The following is a 23,707-nucleotide window of genomic DNA, read 5'->3' as shown; positions in this document are numbered from 1 at the left end:
ATTCAGCCTTTTCATATAACTGCTCCCCAGAGAAGACTGCATTAAAGAAGAGACGATCATACAGCAAAGGGATCTGGAATAATTGGCCCTCTTCCTGCTGTACCACAAGCTGAGGTTTAGAGAGAAAGGGCTGGAAAGGGAAGGGCTCCATTTGGAGAGAGACCACAGCTGAGAACAGTAAGCCCTAACCAGGAGCTGCAGCCTTCAAAGGTAACACTGTGTGCTTGCACAGCTCACCTTTCCAGGACGCAGGCTGCCATTTGCCCTCTGCCCTGCACACCCCACCCATGCATATTGCCTTCTTCCCCCTCCGTGGGCGAAGTGTGGTTATTTCATAGACATGACAACCGTCCGTACCAGAACTAAAGCAGCCTCCATTTATGAAAACTGACACTTGTTTGCAATTGTCTGCCATGACTCTATTTGCCTCTTTAAACTGAAAGTCTAATGCTGCCATTCACTGGGCAGAGCCAACCGCCCGCTCCAGCCCTTTTCTGGGGTCTTCGTGCAGCTGACATGCCAAGGACAGACTCTCCACTCTTCCCTTTGGGGATAATCCCTCTCACCTCCCTGTACCACAGATGTGCGATCTCCTGGGGGGGGACAGGGAACCGGTTCAGTGCCAGGTGCCTGCAGCTTATTCTTCATCATGTTATGACAAAGCAGGGATGGGCTGAAGAAGCTGACTGAGCCACTGATTTTTACCCTGTCTTGACTTCCACGGGCCGAAGTTTCTACACGCTCCTCTTTATCCTCCAGGAGCCTGTTGCTATAGGAACCTGGCAGGTTGATTTAATTGTCTGTATTGGGATGCAGACACCTTTAGGCTTTTCCCATGCTGGAGAAGAGCCAGTCAAAGGTTTTACTGGCCATCTGAGATCTTGACAATGCTGGCAGGAGGCACAGTCAGTGTCTCTGTCTCACTGTACTTAACACGGCTATTCCCTGTCTCAGAAGCCGTGAGCCCAGCTCGAGAAAGTGCCAATAGCACAGCAGCATCGGGAAGCACCCAGCGGCATTCTTGTTTTTGTTTTGTTTTGTTTTAAGGATAAGCCAAGGGAGTAAAGATAATTGATAAAATGATGAAAGGTCTGAAAATATTTAAGATCAATTTATTTCAAAATATTTACTGAGCACTTATATTAAGGTTCTGGGTCACAACCTGTAATATTCATACAGAATTTGAAACTTCTCCCGGTTGTGGCAGAACCCTATGTATAAGGGTCCAGCTTTCTCTTTATCCATTTGAACTGGCTTCAGGAAGGACCCTGGGTAGTAGTCCTTAGGATGTTGATGATTTTACGACCATCTGAGCGAGTGCTGAGGCTGAGAAGGCTTCACCCCACCTCCTGGTCTACCCATTTACTTAAGGTTCAGCCCTTTCAAAGCCTAAAGCAAATTGGACTGAATAGCTTACAAATTGCTTCTCTTCTGGAACAGTACAGATAACTGAGTTTCTAGCTGTTGCTCTTTTTAAATGCATGTACTTTCTCTTCAAATAATTCTTTCGCTTTCTTTCTTTCTTTCTTTCTTTCTTTCTTTCTTTCTTTCTTCTTTCTTTCTTTCTCTTTCTATTTCATTCTCTTTTTTCTTCCTTTCTTCCTCTTTCTTTCTCTCTTCTTCTTTCTTTCTTTCTTTCTTTCTTTCTTTCTTTCTTTCTTTCTTTCTCTTCCTTCCTTCTTATTTCATTCCTAGTCTTTTCTTTTTTTAGGGGGAGCAGGAAGGGGAAAGACATAATATGAGAATCTTGTGTGCTTCCCTCCTAAAAGAACCTGAAAGGGGAATGAGGAAGTTTGGAGTCACATGGAAAACAATGGAGGAGACTCTTGGTTCTATAGGGGAAAGTATAACATAGTAGTTTCAGCTAATAGAATAGAGGTCATAATGATACGTTTTCATCATTGAATGTATCATTAGCCAAATGCTACAGTCAACTCTCAGTTGTGTGCCCAATGTCCCGGGAAAATTCCAAAGTTTCATCTCATGTCACAGTCTGTTCCCACTCCATCCCTGTCACAACATCATCTCATCAGAGCTGCTAACAGATTGTATATAAAACACATTTTGGAATTACTTCTCTCTATCTGCCCAATCTCTTGTTGGGATGTAACAAATGCTTGAAAGGCAGGTGGCAGAAGAGACTTAGTTAATGCAGGGCCTGAGCCGTGAGGCCCCAGATAACTGGGCGTGCTCTGTGAGTTGATACATATAACTGAGCAGTTTTCATTTGGGGTCCTACTGATCAAACATAAAGGAGACCAATGCTTTTGTCACTAATAAACCTCCTGGTCTAAATTTAAAGGAGGATAAAATATGAACCGAGAAGCAGGTTTGCCAAATGGAATAACTAAAAATGTTTTCCAGCAAAGTTTATCACCTGGCATCGTACTTTGATTTAGTGGGTCTTGCCAAGATAAACACAGAGATGTGGTCAGACCGATGAGGGGCTGGGTTGGGGTGGTGGTGATGGGGGGAAGTGGAGGAAGCTGGGTTTCTTGATGGGAAAATGCTTTTGGACTTGGAGCAAGGTACCAAGGTGGGCAGGGAGGCCACGTGCAGATTTAAAGGCAAGCCAGATGGAGAGAAGTTCCCCCCAAATCACCCAACCCCAAAACCAAGAACACCAAAACAAACTCTAAGGGATCTAGCAGTAGCAGCCGCATAGCCTCATCGCGCTGAGCAATTTAGAAAGTGGAGGAAGGAGGAGAAGTAGGGAAGGAAGAGGAGGGGGAAGGGGAGGGAAAAAAAAAGCAAAACAAACTAAATAAAACCACAAACAGAACAATAAAAATAAAAATAAACAAACCAATAACAGAATAAAATTTGTAACTCCTTTTTTTTTTTTAATTTCACAAAAGTTTTCACAAGGACAACGTTATGGAAGAAAACCCCCAGCAGTGGCTAGGTCATGCAGAACCATTAATTGTCATACCTCGGCCCATTCTATTCATCCTTGGTGCACTTTAGAGAGAGAAGTAAGCTATGTGAGTTTTACAATGCTTTTAAACTGTCATATTTCCTGTTGAGCACTTTAACTGGCACATTCTTATAGTTATAAATGTTCTATGGGCACAACTTTATAACCTTCTTTGCAAAGAATGCATGAAAAGCTCTTCATGATCCCAAACTGGGGTATATGTGTGTGTATATATATACACACATATATGCATATATATATATGTGTGTGTATATATGTAGAGAGAGATATATATATAATTCTATATAAAAAGATAGATAGTTATACATAATATAGAAATTGATATATATAGGGACAAAAATAATTTGAAAAAAATTCTTCCACTCATAGGGCTTTTTAATATACATGTATACAATTTTTCCCCACCCCGTTCCTGGTCTGAATACGGCACTGCCCTGTCTTTGGTATGGGGGCAGAGGTTCAGACTGAGCCTCACCATTCTGTCAGTAAAAGTGCTTGTCAATTCACACAGCAAGCAAATCTCCAAAACTATCATGCTTGGGGGGAGGGGGGTCCGAAATCTAAACTCAAAGCATTCACCATAAAAACACCTTTGTAGAGATGATATAGCTGTGGCATTTTTCTCCTCCCCTCTACCCCTATTCTGCTCAATGAAATTTTTTTTAAAGTAGACATTTCAAATCGGTATCCACCAGCCAGGGCTCGTCCACACGTACCGGAAGTCGGTTCCGGTGGAGTTTGCCCATTTCTAGGAACTGCCCTGCCTAAAGCCTGATTTGCATGCATAAAACATCTGACAACTGGATATTGAAAAAGGGATTTTTCTACCTTTCCTCTCATGCTTACCAACTTTCAAAAAAGGAAGGAAAGAAGGAAAACAAAAGAAAAAATTACTTCTACCAAAATGTGTTTGGCTCACTGTTGCACACTTCTCCCCCACCTCGTGACAACAAGGAGCAGCTCGCTGTTGTTGTCATTCGCCTGCCTGGGTGAACTGGCTATGTTCAAGGAACTGGGGAGGAGCAATTTTCCCACCAGCTCTCTGCTTTGGGACAGCCAGCACCATGCCGCTGTGCCAACAGTTTGGGGCGGTGGCTAGCTTTTGTGTTTGTTGAGTCAACTGTGGCTCGATCCCCCAACCTTCTGATTTATTTCGCATGTCGGCTCCTAGAAAAACATGATCTGCTGCTGGGTTTATCTTCCTCGCGCTCTACTGTGGCCCCAGCCCCTGCTCCTACCTGGCACTGGGGCCCTAGCTAATCAAACAAAGGGGAGTAAAAAGGTCCCCGGAGAATGCATGGAAAAATACTCGCTCTTTCCTGAGCATTATTTATTCTGTACATAAGGTAAGTAATTCACCTTTTAAAAGATGTAAAAATCCCAGGAAGGCAGTTTTTAATGACTTACATCTGATATTTATGATACATATGGCTTTTCATCCCAAATGTCAAAAGTGAAAGAAAAAAAAATAGCTAGTCATATGGCATAAGGAGACAGAATAACAATTTAATATGCAATCAAACCTCTGTTCACTTAAATTAAATGACTCGAATTTGATACATCCACGAATGGGATACTATTCTTTCCTCCACAGTAAGGGTAGAAATGTTCACACGAACTCCCAGAGGAAGTGAGCTCTGGGACAAAAAGGCCTTGGTGAGTAAAAAAATCTCAGATGTTCTCTTATAAAAGCAGGTGCTTAATAATCATCTACACAAACGGCGAAAGCCTTTTAAACGCTTCGCGAGACATCAGCCCAGAGAGTGGAAACAATCGATATGTTTTTGTTGCTTTTTGGTTGCTCCTTTCAAAGAAATGTGTATGTATATATTATCGCGTGTGTATTTAAAAAAAAAATAGAAAGGAAGGAAGGAAAACAACAACAAAATCAAAACCCGAAGCACCCTGATAATCCTGATAAATCAGAACAAACTTTTCTTCTACATTAACTAAACTTGCTTTGCGTAACTGACATCGATCACAATGGCTCGCCTCTACTCTGCGAACTCCTTCCTGCAGTGAGCTATTTATGTCTGGAGCATGCCTTTGGGTTATTTTTCCCCTAGAATCATAAATAACTTTTGGTCCTTCTGCTTATTTGCTGTTGTGCTCAAGGGTTTTATGGTGGTGAAATAAAAATGACAACCACATGCACACTATCATACATATGCAAATATGTGTAAAAAAAAGGGGGGGACTACAGGGGAAAAGGGGGAAAGTTACTGTTGGAAACACCCACTGGGGAAATGAGTGGCAGATACAGTTTCACACACGGTGGAAGTGGATACACATATCAGAGGCGCTCTTCCTGCACGTACTTCTGTTTGTCTCGGGACTCCCGGGACTTGGGTCGGTTCTGTCGGTTTGCCGTGGACGGGATGGAGTGCACGGAGGAGCTCTTCTTGCTGGAGGACTGGGACGAGTGGGAGGAATGGGAGAGGCTGGCCCGGGACTGGCCGGCGTTGTGGTCAAACTGCATCAAGCAGAAGATCAGGTCTGTCGGCACGAGCTCAAACTCGTACGGGGGGTTGGTGATGACATACCTGCATTGGGAAAGCAAAGGGGGCACGGATAACTGGCCGCGTAGTTCCCCTCCCTCCGCACCAAGAGGTTCCTCCAAGAGCATCTGGAGGATGGGCTTCTTGCTGGTCCAAGGCCTTAAACATTCTCTTCCAAGCCAAACTACATCATACTCTCTTTAGCTCAGGGCAGGAAGCCCGCCACCAGCCCCAGCAGCGATGCTGTATTAGGGCCTATGGTGGGAGAACCAAACTGTGCTTCCTACAGTCTGCATGCCCCTTTCAATTCAATATCAAGTTCAATTCTGATCCTGAGTAGCCCAAATGCACGCAGGAGGTTCACGGAGTGCACCGCATCTTTCATTCTAGAATGTTCTGACCATCCCAGACACACATCGCAGGACCAAAAAAAAAAAAAAAAAAAAAATCACTGTTTCCTCTATAGTGGTACACCTCAAAGTGGGTCCTCAAGCCAGACATACCAGCATCACCTGGGAACTTAAAATGCAAATTCTTAAGCAACTTTACTCCAGATCTACGGAGTTAGATAAGCTGGGGATGGGGCCCAGCAATTTGTGTTTTGACAAGCTTTGCAGGTGATTCTCATGCTCACTAAACTTTGGGAACTCACTAGTCTACAGCAAGTAGTCTCAACTCTGGCTATATACTATAATCTCTGTGCAATAAAAAATTATCCATATTTTCAATCCAGACCAAATAAGTCAGAGAAATCAGAATATTTTTAAAAAGCACCCCTGGTGATTCTAATGTGTAAGCAAAACTGAGAAATACTCATCTTTGTAGCATTGTTTCTTGAAGGTACGTTATGCAAATACACTGATTTTTGGTAATTCTACAATGTACTTTTGATTTGGGGTTGCTATGAATTTATTTTAATGCAATTAGAAAAATATAACTAGCACACAAAAACTTATTTTTTTCTGCTTCAGGTGATAATACACAATTTTCTTGAAATAAAAAGTCCATTAAAAATATTTTCAGTAAAAATATAGGCATCTAAGTAAGATATGGCAAAGGAACCAACTATCTTAAACACTAACAATATGAAATATCTCTCTAATAGTTACCAACAGAATAATCCCAGTAGCTGTAATTTGGAGGAGACGCTCCTATTCAGGAACTAATCTATAAAACTTGATTCTTCCCACAATATCTTTACATCTGCTATGCGTAATTAAAGGAAAAACCTCCCATAACCTCAGACTCAGTGTTGGCTATAATGTGGGCAGTCATTGGCAGACTGAGTGCATGTACATAGACCTCTGCCTTCATAGTGGGGGACAAGAGAGGGTATTTCTGTCTCTGCATTTGGGTTGGGGTAGCAGAGTGGAAATATACTCACCTCTTCGTGCATTGGCTGGGGGTGCTGAGGTGAGCGTCTCTCAGCCGGTAAATTCCAAAACAAAGCATATTATATGTTTTCAGAGCTTTGCAGAACAGATCACCATAACAACCACCATCCTGGGAGACAAGAAAAGAACAGAGAGAAACAATTTTATTTGTCTGAAAGTCGAGGTCCGGGGGAACAGAGCCTTTTTATGAAAGCTTGTTTTGGTGGCCCCTGAGTTGGAGGGTCTGTCCCCAGGGACTGAGGTTGAAGTCGTCATTGTGATTAACAGCTTACATCCAAGACTGGTCATTTGTAGAGATCAGATAATGATGGGGCTCTCCTCCAGTTCTCTCCAGTTTTCCATCTGTAGCAATGAGAGCCCTAAAGAGAGGGTGTAAAGCTTGAAGGTCTCAGATGCATGTTTGGCTGAGAAGAAACCAGCTCTGCGAAATGGGGATTATGTTTAGCCCCAGCTCAGCTATAATCACTGTGATCTGGCCATGTTGTCAAAACTGCTCGAGTGATAATTAAAATCACTGCAAGGAGAAAAGACCCCACCAGGTACTACGGTGACAGACTCTTTCAGGGAAAGGACTGTGTGAAAAGCACAATTTACAGACCTCTGAGATGGCCCTGGTGGAAGAGAACGTGTTTCCCTGGGAGGCGGAGAGCTGCAGGCTGAATCAGTGAGATTCACAGTCCTAATCAGTTCATGGTCACCTTCCAAGGGTCTGGGGCCTGATGGGGAATGTGAAAGCAAACCCTCTCACTTGGGAATGCTGGCTTCATGCAGCCAGGGGGCTTTAGGTGGGCGTCAGTACAGGAAGGGCCTGGAAGAATGACTTCTCTGGGAATAAAGTGGCTGCCTTTGTCCCTCCTGTCATTGGAATTTCCGCATGGGCATCGTATGACAGAACACAAATGGGGCCAAATCCTACCATTACTTAAAGTCTTTATCCTTCCAAAGTGTATCAGTAAGTCAATGATAGATCCCAGTCTAACAAAGGTCCTTACCCATAACCACGCCAAAATATGATGCAAGTTGGCCTTGGGGTTCCAGAAGAAATAGAGAAAGTGACCCTTTCCCTGGGTGACACTATTATTTGTGCAATAAATGTATTTGTTCCCAAGACTTGTGGCGCCACCCCTTGAACACACCCATGGAGGTGGGGTCGGGCTGCGAATAAGGGTCAAGACTGCAGACTTTTGCCACAGTACGTGAACCCATCTGGTGCGTGGGGCCCAAAGGGAGGCACTGGTCATCCCCTCTGCAGCAGGGAGGGCATGGGGGAGAGTGACTGGGTCCAGCCTTAGAAATGCGAAGACCCAGGTCCAGAATTGGAGCCATTAAAGGACCCCCATGAGACGCTATTTGTTTGGCCGGTGACTCAAGAAGCATGTTGATGTTTACAAAACTTCCAGGGCCCAAGTCATACCCAGATACAAATACTCTGAATCCTGGGAACTGGGCATGGCCATCGGTGTTTTTAAAAGCTCCTCATAGGCTATGAATGTGCCTTTGGGGTGAAGTAGCCCTGAGATATGCCAAGACCCTGCGGAAAAGGGGTCTCCGGCTTGGCAGCATGCCGGAATCCCCTCATGCCTCCTAGCTCGTGGTAGAAGATACCTAGGAGAGTGAGTAAGCCCACAGGCTCTGAAGCCAGGGTTCCTGGTGCAAATTCCTGATCGGGCCAATCCTCAGTCTCTCTGAGCCTCAGTTTCCTTACAGTGTCTGATAATAGAACCTATGTCAAAGGATTGCCATGGGAATAAAACGAATGACCAATGTAAAGCACAGTGCCTGCTACCAGTAAACTGGTAAATAACCTCGTAGTTATTTACCATAGAAAACGGAAAAGACAGGTGCCTAGGTCCTCACTGGCTGGCACTCAGCCCAAGTTATTCCCAATCAGTGGCCACAGGTGACCTCTACACCATGAACTCACCCCCAAGTCCGCAAAGGGCCCATCCAGCAGCGCTAACTGGGCCACTCGGCAGCGGTCCCTATTGGCCAGCGTCTGGGGGGTGCTGTAACCCCCTCGAAGTGCGTTCTCCTCAGCAATCAGAGCCTCGAGCTCTGGCGTGGCTCCTCCAGTCACCAGGGTCCGGATCAGAGTAAGGATATTGTCGTTAAAGTACGTCTGGGGAGAGAGTTGGGGGGAAAAAGTCCTTTAAGCAAACACCCTCATGTCACAATAGACATCCAAATTACGACTTTTCTTGGTATCGCCTGTTTAAAGTTCTGGCCTGTCTCTTCAAATAATTTTATGTGGGAAGTGAAGAGACAGCAGCCTCCAATTATTCCATTCTTTTCTCTCCTACTTAGTTCTGCCAGGAGAGCCTGACTTTTAAAAACCAACTCAGGGAACTTTCATTAAAGGGCTGATATCTAAATGGTTGGTGTTTACCATAATTGGTGTTAGTAGGGATGCAAACACGGCTTCCTCTCTTCAAGTCTGGCTTGTCTACTAAGGGACTTTGGACTTGTGACACAAATTGCAGCCGCCCCGGCTGCTAACCCAAGTACGACTACCTCTGAAGGTCCTGTCACCTTATGCCAGAAAGTCGCCTTCCCCAACAGTGGCAAAACTTCTTTCTGTGTAGGAAAGAGATGCCAAGAGCGTCATTAAGGCCACACGCTCAACAATTTACTATGCACTTTGATAATAATCTAACCCAGAAGACTCTATTAATTAAATATGCCAGATAAAATTACAAGGAGGTGGGTGTCCTGGTGTGTGCACTTTTGGTTTTGTTTCTTGAGGTCATCTCAATAGTCAGAGGCAAACATAGCACATTAGGGAAGTTTCCCTCAATTGTACATTTGTCTCACATCTGAAACATAACAGGTCTGTCGGGAACAAAACGATGGGAGTTTAAAAAAATTAATAGGGTGTCAAATAAAAGAGCTCAAAAAGACATTTGTCACCCAGCCTAATTTGAGAAAAATCTCAAGTAAGGGTCTGCCTTCCATTTTCCAAGCTAAGAAGAAAGCAAGCAGGTGAAATGAATTCAAACCAGAGCTTGCCTGTGGCTTCTGAGGGCTTACGGACCTTTGGGAGTGGGTTAGGAAAGACAGCTGCATTTCACCTCAGCGATTTCTCAGACACTTGACCTGGCAAAATGTGGTGGGGAATAAACCAGGTAAGGACTAGTTCTCATGCTGGGAGGGCATCACTAGTTCTCCGTCTTGAGGGAGGTTGAGTACCCAGTTCTAGGCTTTGATATTCTCGTCAGCAAAATAAGCACAGTCATTAAGATCAAGTTCATATGCAAATTATTCCAGGAGGACTTCTGAGTTCAGATGATCGCTTCTCCTGGGGCAAGATTCACCTTCCTCAATGAAATACTGCAAAACACCCCAGCATGATAGACAATTCCAACAGCAAAGGAGACAAGGAATGTTACCCAGAAGGAGTCAGACCCTAAGGAGAGTGCGCGCCTCCTCTACCAGAGCTCAGATGAGCCCTGGGGCACAGAAGCAGGCCTAGTGCAAGTACAGGAGGTTGCGGGCTCGGTCAAGGGATAGAGTCAGGCGGTGGGTTTAACGCTGGCTTCACCTTGCAGTAGCTGTGTGACCCTGGAAAGTTATATGTCATTTTTGTGCCTCAGTTTCATGATCCGTAAAATGTATGAACAGAGTGGTTATAAGGACGGTAGAACTAACACACGTGAGGCACGCAGAGCAGTGCTTGGTGCCCAGGAGGCGCTGATAAGTGGGCAAACCAAGGCCTTGTATTTCATCTGTGCATCTGTACTTCTCAATCTGCTTCCATTCGAAGACCCTATTTGGGCTCGGGAAGGACATGGCAAAGACACCAGGGCCCTGCCTCCTGAGACGGGACAGCAGTAATGGAAAGAGACCCGAGAGGTGTGCTCTAGTGGAGGTGGCCTTGGGACACACCCGAAAACATCTCCGAAGTTTTCACAGGTAAATCCTCTGCCCTACAGTCAGATAGCACCTCAGTAGAAGCCAGAGACCCGTCCTTAACCCTGGGGCACATTCAACGTGTGAGTGCTGGGCATGAACTCTGACAAGGGCCTTTGCGCTCTAAGTACCCCTTTAGATCAAGACCAGGAGGAGGAATCTAACGGCTCACAAAGCTGGTGGCAGAACATTCACAACCTCATATACCAAACTCTGTTTTTTGGTAGAGAGAAATAAAGGTAGAGAGAAATTTAAAAAGCCAGTATAAATATTTTTTTACAAGGAAACCACAGTATTTAAGATATAAAGGAAAAGCATCATTTTGAATGATTAAATGGTTGCTGGAAGAAGTAAAAGGAAAAGAAGCATCCATTTTAGAATTAAATAAAATTTTTAGAAAATATAATTTCTATAAGAAGTAAAAGATCAGATTATAAGAAAGCTGACTTCATACAACTTACCCAATTTTTTATGTAAGATATTTTTAGAGATAAGAATCCAATAAACTTTCACGATAAAAACATTCAACAAGCTAGGAACAGAAGGCAATTTCTTCAACCTGATAAAGGGCATGTATCGAAAACCCAAATTTAACAGCGGGCTTATTGGTGAAAGACTGGATGCTCTCCCCTTAGAATCAGGAACAAGACAAGGAAGTCAGCTCTTACCACTTCTATTCAACACAGCACTGGGAGCTCTAGCCGAGGCTACAAAAAAATGAAGTAACCACATCGGAAAGAAAGAAGTACAACGACCTCTGTTTACAGAGAATATGATGTTATATATAGAAAATTCTAAGGTATCTATTAAAATTCAATTATAGATAATAAACGTGTTCAGCAAGTTTGCAGGTACAAAGTCAATATACAAAAAATCATTTGTATATCTATACACTTGCAATGAACAATACAAGAATAAAATTAAGAGATTCCATTTATAATAGCATCACAAAGAATAAATACTTAGGAATAAATTTAACTGAGGAAGTACAAGACTGGTACACTGAAAACTACAAAATATTGTTGAAGGACATTAAAGAAAATCTAAATCATGGAAAGGCATCCCATGTTTATAGATTGGAAGTCTTAATGTTATTAAGACAGTAGTATTCCCCCAATTTTGAGATTCAGTACAATCTCTGTCAAAACCCCCAAAACCATTTTTATAGAGATGGAAAAGCTGATTCTAAAATTCATATGAGAGGTGCCTAGGTGGCTCAGTGGGTGAAGCGTCTGCCTTCGGCTCAGGTCATGATCTCAGGGTCCTGTGATTGAGTCCCACATTGGGCCCCCTGTTCAGTGGGGAGTCTGCTTCTCCCTCTCCCTCTTCCCCCCACCCTGCTCGTGCTCTCTCTCTTTCTCTCTCTCTCAAATACATAAATAAAATCCTAAAAAATTTAAAAAAATAATAAAATTCATATAAAGTTGCAAGCACTCCAAATAACCAATCTAAAATCACACTTCCTAATTTCGAAACACACTACAACACTACTATAATCAAGACAGTGTAGTACTGACATAAGGACAGACTTGGGACTGAATTGAGAGTCCAGAAAGAAATTCATATGCTTTTGGTCAATTGATTTCAACAATGGTGCCAAGACCATTCCATGGAGAAAGAACATAGTCTCTTAAACAAATGGTGCTACAATTCTTGGGCTTCCATATTCAGAAGAATAAATTTGGACCCCTACCTCACACCATATGCAAAAATTAATTCAAAATGGATCAAAGACCTAAATGTAACAGCTAAAACTATGAAACACTTAGAAGAAAACATAGGCTAAATTGTCATGACCTTTGATATGAAAATGGATTCTTAAACATGACACTCAAAGCATAGGAAATCTCCCCAAAAAAGATAAATTTAACTTCATCAAAGTTAAAATTTTTGTACATCAAAGTACACTATCCAGAAAGTGAAAAAAAAAGCCTTACAGGATGAGAGAAAATATTTGCAAATCATGTATCTGATAAAGTCTAGTATCCAGAATATATATGTATAATATATATATAATCTTAAGTAAGATACATATATAAGTGTTATATATATATATAAAATCTTTATATATATAAAATCATTATATATATAAAATCTTACATCCCAACAACATAAAGAAAAATAACACAATTTTAAAAAATGGACAAAAGACTTAAACATTTCTCAAAAAGAAGATATACAAATGGCCAACAAAATAAATGAAAGGATGCTTGACATCACTAGTCATCAGGAAAATGCAAATCAAAACCACAATGAGATACCTCTTTACACTCACTGGGATGGCTATAATCAAAAAGACAAATCATAACAAGAGTTGGTGAGGATGTCGAGAAATTGCAACACTAACACTCTGCTGGTGGGAATATAAAATGATACTGCCACTCTGAGAAACAGTTTAGCAGTTCCTCATATGGCTAAACAGAGTTATATAACCCAGCAATTCTACTTCTATATATATATATACCCAAGAGAAATTTTAAAAATATGTCCATATGAAAACTTGTATACATATGTTTATAGCAACATTATTCATAACAGCCCAAAACGGAAATAGCCCAAATGTCTATCACCTAATGTATGCATAAATAAAATGTGTTATATCCATGCATGAGTATTATTCAGCTATACGAATATTATTCATACCATAAAAAGTTATGAAGTACTAATACCTTGAAAACATTATGTTAAGTGAAAGAAGTCAGTCACAAAAGACTACATACTGTATGATTCCATTTATATGAAATGTCTAGAAGAAGCAAATCTATAAAGATAGGTAATAGATTAATGGTTGCTTAGGGCTGGGGGAGGGGGACAGAGGTTAGTGGGGGTTGCTAAAGGGCATGCAGGGTTTTTCTGAGGCAATGAACATGTTCCAAAATTGACATTGGTGATGGTTGTACATATTTGTGATTACACTAAAAATCACAGAATTGTACATTTTCAATGGGAGAATTGCATGATTATTAATTATATCTCAATAAAGGTGTTAAAACAAAAGAGAAATAGTTAAAAGGTAACTAAACTTATAATGGCCAGATTTTTATCCATTAAGAAACAATAATTACAATACTGTATTGTACACTGAAAAATTTAAGTGGGTAGATCTCATGTGAAGTGTTCTTATTAAAACAATAATGAAAAAGAGGCACTATGTTGTAGAACTAAAAATCATATACACACAACATTAGTAATGTGGAAGTAAGACTAAGAAGTTGGCCGAAACTAGATAGAAAAAGATGTAGAGACCTTTCTTTTCTTTCTTTCCATTCTTTTCTCTTTCTTTCTTCCTTTGCTTTCTTTCCTTTCTTTTCTCTTTCTCTCTTCTTTCTTTTATTTCTTTTTTCCTTCCTTCCTTCCTTCCTTCCTGCCTGCCTGCCTGTCTTTTTTTATGAGAATGTTGGTAGATATTGAGGAAAGACAACAGAGGTTCAGATTGATAAATACCAAGTGTTCACAAGTTAACGCTGTAAACAAAACTCGAGCAAATAAAAATGAGTAAGCAAGCAAGGAAACAAATGAAAACAACCTATCCTGAGCTGAGAGAATGAACTGAGGATGTGGACTGAAATGGCTCACCAAGTGAATGCGGCCATCACTTAAATCTGTAACAGGTGAATATTTAAATTTAAAATATTAAATGAAGAAGACATGTGACCAAACACAATACTGTAAGGGGAAAAAAAAAGTATGCAATCGGTTAGCCAGAGACTTCTCTAGAAAACTTAAGAATGATGCCAACTGAGTTTTGAAAGGACACATTTATTCCAAGAATTCTACATGCAGCTAAATCATCAATTATTTGTGAAGGCAATAGAAATACTAAAAAAAAGAAATATTTTTGAATCTCTGAGTATCTAAGCAGTTATTGATTTACTTCATTAAAAAATACTCAGGAACAAAAGTCAGCATCCTTCAAGTTCATTTGAAATTTTTAGAAATTAAAAAATGAGCAAATTTGGTTTAAAAATACTGGTGAAATATATTGAAACATGGAATTTAAGAAATGATTATATGTTTTATTACTAAACTACATGCAAATGTCAAAAATACTTCTTGAAAGAAAAAAATGACAAAATTATTTAATACAGTAATATTAATTTATTTTTTAAAGTCAGAAAAATGAGGTAGGAGAGAAGAGGATGGATATAAAGGAAGAATCAAGAGCTAAATTTTTCTAGATAATATTGCTTAGAAAATATACTTTCAAATATATTTAGAGAATGTCTGGTAACCACTAACTAGAATCAAAAATAGAATATAGATAGTTTACACATCACTAGAGAAAAGATGCGTACAAAAATAGAGTCTATACACCCAAAGATGGATAATAAAAGACACAATTACAGAGGCATGTATAAAGCATAATGCAAAATTATAACATTATATTTTAATAGCTAAACATAAGTGAGCTAAGGGATTTGATTAAATTGCAAAGGTTCTCAGACTTATTCAAAAGCCAAAATGAAAATCAAACTCTGATATTTTCAGAGAGAAATAGGAAAAAGCAAAACAAAATAGGCATAGAAAACTATATTTCCAGGGAGAAATTTTAAATGTTACTTTAAGCAAGTTAGCTTTGCATTGATAGTTAAAATGTACAATAAAGATGTAACCTACTTAGGCACAAAATAATATACTGAAATATAGAAAGTAAAACTAATTAGCAATTAGAGTAAAATACATGTGGACTGAGGGTGATATGTAAACTATCACTGTGTTTCTAGCTTCCATAGCTCAAACAGACCAGACTATGAGAAAATTAGGATATAATAAAAGCGATTTAGTGGATTTGTGCTAAACTTTGCAACATTTTCAGATAGCTTCCCAACAGTAATTACAAAAAAACGATCAACAGCTCAAAGTATAAAATCTCAATATATACGATCAAGTGTAAGCTGTAGAGTCTACTTCAGAAAAACTAAAATAATAGTAGAAATGAAAGTAACTATCTCAACATCTCCAAGTGCAAAAGAAAAGTATTCTAAAACCCAACTATAGGTCAAGATGGAAATCAAACTTAGAATATAGAGTATTTAAAAATTAACTATTTGAAAATGGCATATAAGAATGTCATGCATTGAGGCCAAAGCTACAGAAACAAATTCAGAGCCTTAAATGATTTTATTATTAAGTACAAAAGAATTACAATAAATAATGCTAAGCATGAAAAGAACTGGCTTTTATTGTTCGTTTTTATCTTAGAAAAGCAGAAGGATGAAATAATAAAGCATCAATTAATGAAATCGCAAGAGGATATTTATTAAATTGATAAATACAAGAAATAATTCTTTGAAAAAATAAACAAGTATGACAAATGTAACTAAAAAAATAAAATTAGAAATAAGAAAGAGACTATAGTGTCATAGGCGTTTGAGAATTAACACTCCTATTCTGGAAGCTCTCTTTAGTATCATAGTTCCTGGTCATGCATAAGAACAGCTACTGTTGTTCAAGGGAAAGCAAAATAATGATCATCCACAGAGAGAGAAGATTATTAGGGAAAAAATAAAAAAGAAGAATATTGTGTTTCTTAACATGTCAATGGGATGTTATAATGTTGTATTTTTTCCGGAAAAATTTTAAGTTTGATATATGCCTAATCATAGATTCAACTGGACATTTATTTATTTATTTATTTATTTATTTATTTATTTATTTAGAGTGTGTGCGAGTCTGAGGGGAGGGGTGGCAGAAGGGCAGAGAGAATCTACGCAGGCTCCCTGCTTAGCCCAGTGCCAGAGACAGGGCTCCACACAGGGCTCTATCTCATGACCCGGAGATCATGACCTGAGCCACAATCAAGAGTCTGGAAGCTTCACCAACTGAGCCACCCAGGGGCCCCTCAACTGGACTTTTTAAAAACTTAACACAACTATGCTAAATTTCCTCTGGAAACAGTTTATGAAATTGTCCTCTCAGGGACAATAATAAATATTAAATATTTCATAACTTAACATTGTAGACAGTAGCAAAAATGAGAAGACCAATCAACCAGAATAAATTACTGAGAATGATAGTGTAATAGTCCTATGAACAATACAGGAGTTGGCAAATCTGGCCCTTGGGCCAAATCCAACCTGCCGCCTGTTTTCTTAAATAAAGTTTTATTAGGACCCAGACATACCCATTTGTTTACAAATGGGCTTTCGTGCTATAATGACAGATGTCAAGTACTTTCAGTGGAGTCTGTATGGTTCTCAAAAACCTAAAATATTCACCACCTGGCCCTTTACAAAAAAGGTTTGCTGATCTGTTCTTTAATATGATAAGGAAAGCATCATACACCATAGGGAAAAAATGTTTAGTCAACAAGTGATTTAGGGGTAACTGGCTATCTGGAAAAAACTCTTCAACAATATGGTAATGATTAAATAAATCATAATACGCTTAAATTACTTACATTGCCCAGATATTAATATTATGTTTTCAGAGAATATTTAATGGCACCGTAACAATTATATGATATAATAGGAAAATATGCAAAAAGGAAGGATCCAAAAAACAACCTGATATAAAACTCATGTTAAAAGTTCAGATGTCAACTGATACAGGTTTATTTATGTAAAAATAATTACACTCAGTACTCCAAAATTTTACTTGGTGACTAATTCTTGGTGATAGAATACTGATTGATTTTAATTTTTCCTATAATTTTATTTATTTTATATACTTTGACTATGAAAATATATTTATATTAAATTTCTGAAAAAGGTAATAAGTGAAATTCATATAACTCAGTGGCAAAAAAAATGCAAAAAAATCCTATTCAAAATGGGCAAAGAAACTGAATAGACATTTTTCCAAAGAAGATAATCAAATGGCCAACAGGTATGAAAATGTGCTCAACATCACTAACCATCAGGGAAATGCAAGTGAAAACCACAATGAGCTATCACAACTGCTAGAAGGACTGTTGTCAAAAAGGCAAGAAATAGTACATGTTGATGAGGCTGAGGAGAAAAGGAATCCCTGTGCACTGTGGTTGCGAATACAAATCGGTGCAGCCACTCTGGGAAACAGTATGATTGTTCCTCAAAAAATTACAACTGGTACCACCATATGACCCAGCAATTCCCCTTCTTGGTATATCTGAAGGATGCAAAATCACTATCTCAAAGATACAGTGCACTCCCATGTTCACTGCAGAACTTTTTACAACAGCCAAGACATGCAAACAACCTAAGGACATAAAAAGAAGGAAATCCTGCCATTTGCAACAACATGGATGAATCCTGAGAGCATTATGTTAAGTGAAATAAGTCCAAGGGAGAAATCTGAATATTGTATGATCTCACCCATATGTGGAACCTGAAAACGAAAAACAAAAAACTGATCTCACAGAAACAGAGAACAGATTGGTGGTAGCCCGCAGCTGGACACGGGGGTTGGGGGGAACAGGTGAAGGTAGTGAAAGGATACAAGATTCCAGTAAGATGAATTCCATTCATTCCATAAGATGAGTAGTTCTGGGGATGAATTGTACAGCAGGGGGACTGCAGTTAACAATACTGTATTGTATATTTAAAAGTTGCTAAGAGAGTAGATTTTAAAAGTTCTCTCTTTCTCTCTCTCTCTCTCTCTCTCTCTCACACACACACACACACACACAAATATGCAGCTATGTGAGGTGATGAATGTGTCAACTAACCCTATTGTGGTAATCATTTCTCAATATACGCAAATATCAAATCATTACACTAGATACCTTAAATGTACATAGTGTTGAAGTCTATTATATCTCAGTAAAACTAGGCCAAAGAAAGGAAGCAAATGTTATAAAATAGTTAAAGGCAAAAAATGTAGCCACTAACAACCTGATGAAAATATAGCTGGATATGTAACTGATCTCAGGACACCTGATAGTTCTCTGTTCAGCAGGCACTTTTTAAGCATAAAAACTGTAGAATAATTCACAAAAGAAAATATACATGATTACATACAAATTAAAAGTTTAGATACTTCAAAAATTATCATTAACACAATTAAAGGGCCTTTAGAGAAAATGATAATCAGTGCCCACTGGAGCACATCCGATGGGACTTACACACCTGTGATGGCAGTGTGATTAATAGGAGATAATCCAGCCATACCCATCAAGAGCTTTGAAAGTGTTCCTACTTGTTAAAAGCCCGGTAAGTGTGCCTCAAGATAATCAATTGCTTTTTGTTCAAAGATTATGTACAATAATGTTTATCACAGGGTTAATTATTGTTAAAACAAAAAATTTTTGAAGTAAAATTCCCCCAAAACAGGTAGATAATGGGAATATCTATAGGTTAGAGTCTCAGGAAGTCCTATGGAGGCATTGCAAATCATGATACCCAATAATAGACATGATTAAATGCTCTGGATAAAATACTAAGCATTAAAAGAAAAGAAAAAAAGACAAGATATAAAACTGGGTGATCCATATTTATCCATCTGGGAGGAAATACACCAAAATATTAATCATGCTTATCTTTGGGTATTGGAAATATGGTTCACTTAAATGTTTTTCTTTATATATTTCTGTGCTTTCAAAATATCCCACACTGAACATGAATAACTTTTCTAAAGAAAATTGTCAGTGATTTTTAAAGAAAAAACACTGTAAGTTCTGCCTTGCAATGATTAAGTCCAGAAGGTCAACATGAAAGGTTATTGTTTTGTCAAATTGCAACTATTTGACCTTAACATGTTTCCCCTTCTGTGTTGAAATCGGTTACACTGTAACAGCACAGACTTTTTGATCAATCAGTCGCTGACATTTATTGAGCATCTACTAATCCCTAGGTCTTGGTTTGGCTTGAAATTGTATTCTATTCAACGAGTGTGTCACTTTCAAAATTTCCCATCAACGGGTAGAATTTCAGGGTGGGTCACAGGGTTTCAGGGGTGCCTCAACAGCTCGGGAACCACGCACAACTCTGAACACAAATCTCGACCCTCTGACCTGTACACTAGATCTCTCTCCTTGATTCTCCCGTGCAGGCATCAAGGAGCACACTGGGGGCAGCAGTATCTGCTCTGACGGAGAACAATGGTGTCCATCTGTCCACAGAGCACTCCCGCTCCCGTTTGGCTGCCTCAGTATTCAGCTGCATGTGGCTGTGTTCTGAGCTTGTGTCTAGGTTCCTTTGTGATCTGAGTAACTTGGTGCAAAGACAATGCTTTTCTTGAGAGAGGAGGGCTAGTTGGTCATCACGGAAGGTACAGATTTCCTCAGACGTTGATTGGGCTGCAGCTAAGCAGCAAACCCTGAGCTTTCTGCATAGAAAGAGGCTGTTTCCGTACCATGTGGCAAACAGATGCTAGGTCGTCAAATGCCAATGATCACAGACAATTTCTATGGAGAATGTGCCAGCTAGAACAGACTTCTGTACAACTCACCCAACCCAGAGGGCAACATTCTCTTCTGGATTAACAGAAACACTAGAATCGAAGAAACAGAGACTTCTGAAGGGAGGATTGTAATATGGAAGGGCGATCTTTTGCCTCCTGAGCTCCCCATGTAGTCTAAGGAATATGGCAGTCCCTCTTCCCACTACCAAGGTTGGGGTTCCACCCCTAGCCAAGGAAGCCTTTCTTCCCAATAAGACAACATGGCAGCCCTGGTTATGTGTACTGGCCTTAGAATTCAGTTCATATGGTTTTAAATCCCCGATTCATTGTTCAATACCTATGACAACGGGGAGGTTGCCTGAGTTTTCTATGCCTCCAGTTCCTCATCCGTGTAACTGGAACACAAAACCCCAGTGCAAGCCAGCTTATAGGATAGTGTTAAATGAGATACTCTGGGTCACGTCGAATGCATCACAGATAATAAACGGTAGGTTATAAAAATAACAACCAGCTAGCAATGCAACCAGTTTGGAAAATTCCCTCTCCCTTTGCTTCTGTGTTCTCATCTCTCCTATCAGAGAGCTGGCCCAGATCACACGCACGGCCTGCTTGGCCTCCGAACTTTGACGTTTCTCAGATCCCGTATGTAGACGGGGTGACAAGCAAGGAGGAAGCCGAGACAGGCTGGGCAAGGGCCTGACTGCACAGGGAAATCTGAGCGCGCAGTGCCACCTAGCCTGCTCCGAGGACGCCGCTCTGCGCCTGTGTTTCTAACACACTGCTGCATCTTCCTCTTTTTATTTTTTTAAAGTATAATTACCAGAGCTTATGTTTCACAGTTAATGCTGTCAAGCCTTTTAAACTAATTGGTCTTTTATAGAAAATTTAACTGAAAATTAACACATCTTTTAATAACATTGCCTTAACTTTAATGGCACTTTGCCTTTCGTTTATAATTGCTCTAAAATTGTCATTTTCCATGCCATAGCTGCCATTTTTTAGATTTGCTAGTTTTCATGGTGTAGATTTTTATTTTTAGTATTTTTTCTTTCATGAAGGATGAGAACGATTTGATTTTTTTCCCCCCAATCCCGGGCCTGCCTGGCCTGATGTGACAGCGGTGGTACGTTCTGGGTGCAACAGAGCACACTCCCATTGGCCACATGGACACTGGCACGAGCTCTTCTGTCTCGGAACGGCCCATGGGCTGTCTCTCACCTTGGGAGCAGAAGAAATGAGGCTCTTGAGTGGAGTCTAAGGAAAAGGGCCAGGGAGCAGTCATTTGTTTATGTAACAGGGTACTGGATTGGCTTGGGCTGACGGAGAACTTGGTCTGCTTTATAACACCCTCCCGGGGTTCAGCTGAAACCCCAGGACAATTAAGAAAGCAAATCATGTGGGTCCATCCTCCAGATGGCCACATTCTTCAGTCTTACCAACATCAGCTCAGTTATCACTGGCAGAGACCAGCTCTGATATTAGAGACTAGAATACAGAAACATATAGCATACATGTGTGTGAGTACATACACATATATGTATATATGTACACACACATGTAATAAACCCCCTTCTTTGTAGTTACATTTGATCTGAAGAAATATTGGTTTACTCTGTGAAAGATTTTCATCTACCTTTGCCCTTACCTGATTACCCCAACATGATAAGGGATTGTTAATATCATTCCCATTAACAGTTGGACCCAACGGAGACCCAGACAGTGGAAAAGACATACATGGCTGCTGGTGAGCTGAGACCAGAACCGGTACGTCCTAATCCATGGGTCAGTGCCACACCGTTTCTTCTACAAGTCCTTGCCTTTGTTATGAAGGACTAATTCATTGAACATGCAAATACCCACTCTGGGCATTGGTGCAGTGGGCAAAGACACGCCTGGCACAAAATGTTCAGACTGAAGTTTTTCTTAGGCTCCTGAGGGATTCAGCAGCAGGGATTCCAAGAAAGGTGAGGGGTCAAAGAAAATGGACATCATGTGCTCATCCTCCTGACCCAAAGGACAAGCCTATGGCCAGAAGCCCAAGGATGCTGTCTAACCACAGTCATGCAGGCTCACAAAAATAGAAGTGGGAGGCCTATAAGTTTGGTTCAGTGGGATACACAGGCAGGGACCAGTGGGATGAGTGAAGCAGGCCTGGGAGAGGTCAACAAGGACCAGTGTGGGCTGTCGTTAAAGGAAGCATAGCTCAGCTCCAGCCAACTGGTGTTTTGTGGGTTATTTGGGCATCTGCTCTGTGATTCCAATCAAAATAAGCTGGAAATCCACATTTGATGTGTAATCTTATGATTTTAAAATATTGGCAAAAAAAATCCATGTAAAAATGAAAAACTTTGGGAAATGCAGAACTTGTTTGTGGGATGGGTGTTGCCTGCAATGTGCCATTTTGAGACTTCTATGAGAGATGATACATTAGAAGCCAGATGTCAATCCAGGTCCTCAGGCCAATATATTGTGCTGTTTCTCTTCCCTTCTTCTCTTAAAATGAGTGCACTAGGATGGAGTGTGGGACAGAAAAATAATCAGGGGTTACTTCGGGAGTCAACTCTGTGATGGGTTTGCCCTTCCAGCCAGCACACACAGGAAGCAGTGACCTCAGGAGGATCCTGGTGGTATCCAAAGGAAGATGAGTGAAGTGCTTAACCCTGACTTAGAACTTGACTGAACGTGGTCTTTTGTACTCAGAATACTCACAGTGTGCACGATGGCTCTGCCTGACTGCTTCTTGCATGTCCCTGCTCCATATCTACTACGTTCCATCCACGACGGCCTTGCACGACTCCCTCACACCCACCAAAGTCAGCTCAGCACCACTGTTCAGCTTTGCCCCCACCTTTCTTCTGCCTTGGAAGGCTCGTCCCCTGCGCCCCCAGGGGCTCTCTTCTCATTTTTCAGTGTCGGCTTCCAAGTTTTCAGCTGAGACAACTTTGCTCTGACCATTGTGGCTAACACGGGTCTCCGCACCCAAACGATTTTATGTTCTTCAAACCTGTTTCGCCCGTTTGATATTACTCATTTACTCCTACCAACGGTAGCTATCATTACTGACGGACGTAATCACGTCATAATTATCGCCCACTAGAATGAAAGTTCCGAAAACAGGAGGGCAGTTTTCCTTTTTCCTCTTCCACTGCTAAATCCCCAGGATCCAAATAGTGCCTGGCATGTAGGTAAGTGCCCAGAGAAGGCAACGATCAATAATAATAAATAGAGTATCGAGCTTGTCATGCGTGGAGCGCTGCCCTAATCACTTTACAGCCTTAGCTCCCTTAATTATCTCGACAATTCTACAAGGTAGGTACTATTATTATCCCAATGTTAAAGATGATAAAACTGAGGCACAGAGAGGTTAAGCTTACGCCTCCAGAAAACGCTGGTGATGGGATCTGCATTCGAGCAGTCCGGCTCTTGGTTGGGGACTTTTCTGCCTGGGGAGGGGCCAGGTAGAACTCAAACTGGGGCTGCGGTGGGGGGAGGGAGGGGTCTGTGGAAAAGAAGTCTGAACACACGAGCGCCGGTTTCAGCTCTAAATACAGAGACGCTCCCTTTCATCTTTTCCGTGAGTGCGTGAGCGGCAAGCTGGTACCACTCTGAAAAAATACATCGCTGAGTTGTGAGCCTCTTCCTAGAGGCAG

General features: G+C 40.6%; 1 protein-coding gene across 1 annotated transcript in view; it reads right to left on the bottom strand.

Moving 5' to 3' along the window:
• The window catches only part of KCNMA1 (potassium calcium-activated channel subfamily M alpha 1), a 250,752-nt gene that overhangs the window by 4,611 nt on the left and 222,434 nt on the right, over nucleotides 1–23,707 (bottom strand). Inside the window, exons 20-23 of the mRNA XM_040623777.1 lie at nucleotides 8,755–8,949; nucleotides 6,821–6,939; nucleotides 5,257–5,481; nucleotides 2,933–2,961 (exon numbers count right to left, since the gene is read on the bottom strand). Coding sequence (XP_040479711.1) covers nucleotides 2,933–2,961; nucleotides 5,257–5,481; nucleotides 6,821–6,939; nucleotides 8,755–8,949 — 568 coding nt within the window. The remainder of the gene's footprint in view (nucleotides 1–2,932; nucleotides 2,962–5,256; nucleotides 5,482–6,820; nucleotides 6,940–8,754; nucleotides 8,950–23,707) is intronic.

Source organism: Ursus maritimus, unplaced genomic scaffold, assembly GCF_017311325.1.
Source record: "Ursus maritimus isolate PB19 unplaced genomic scaffold, ASM1731132v1 scaffold_7, whole genome shotgun sequence".
Lineage (NCBI taxonomy): Eukaryota > Metazoa > Chordata > Mammalia > Carnivora > Ursidae > Ursus > Ursus maritimus.
This window is presented reverse-complemented; position numbering and strand designations above follow the sequence as displayed.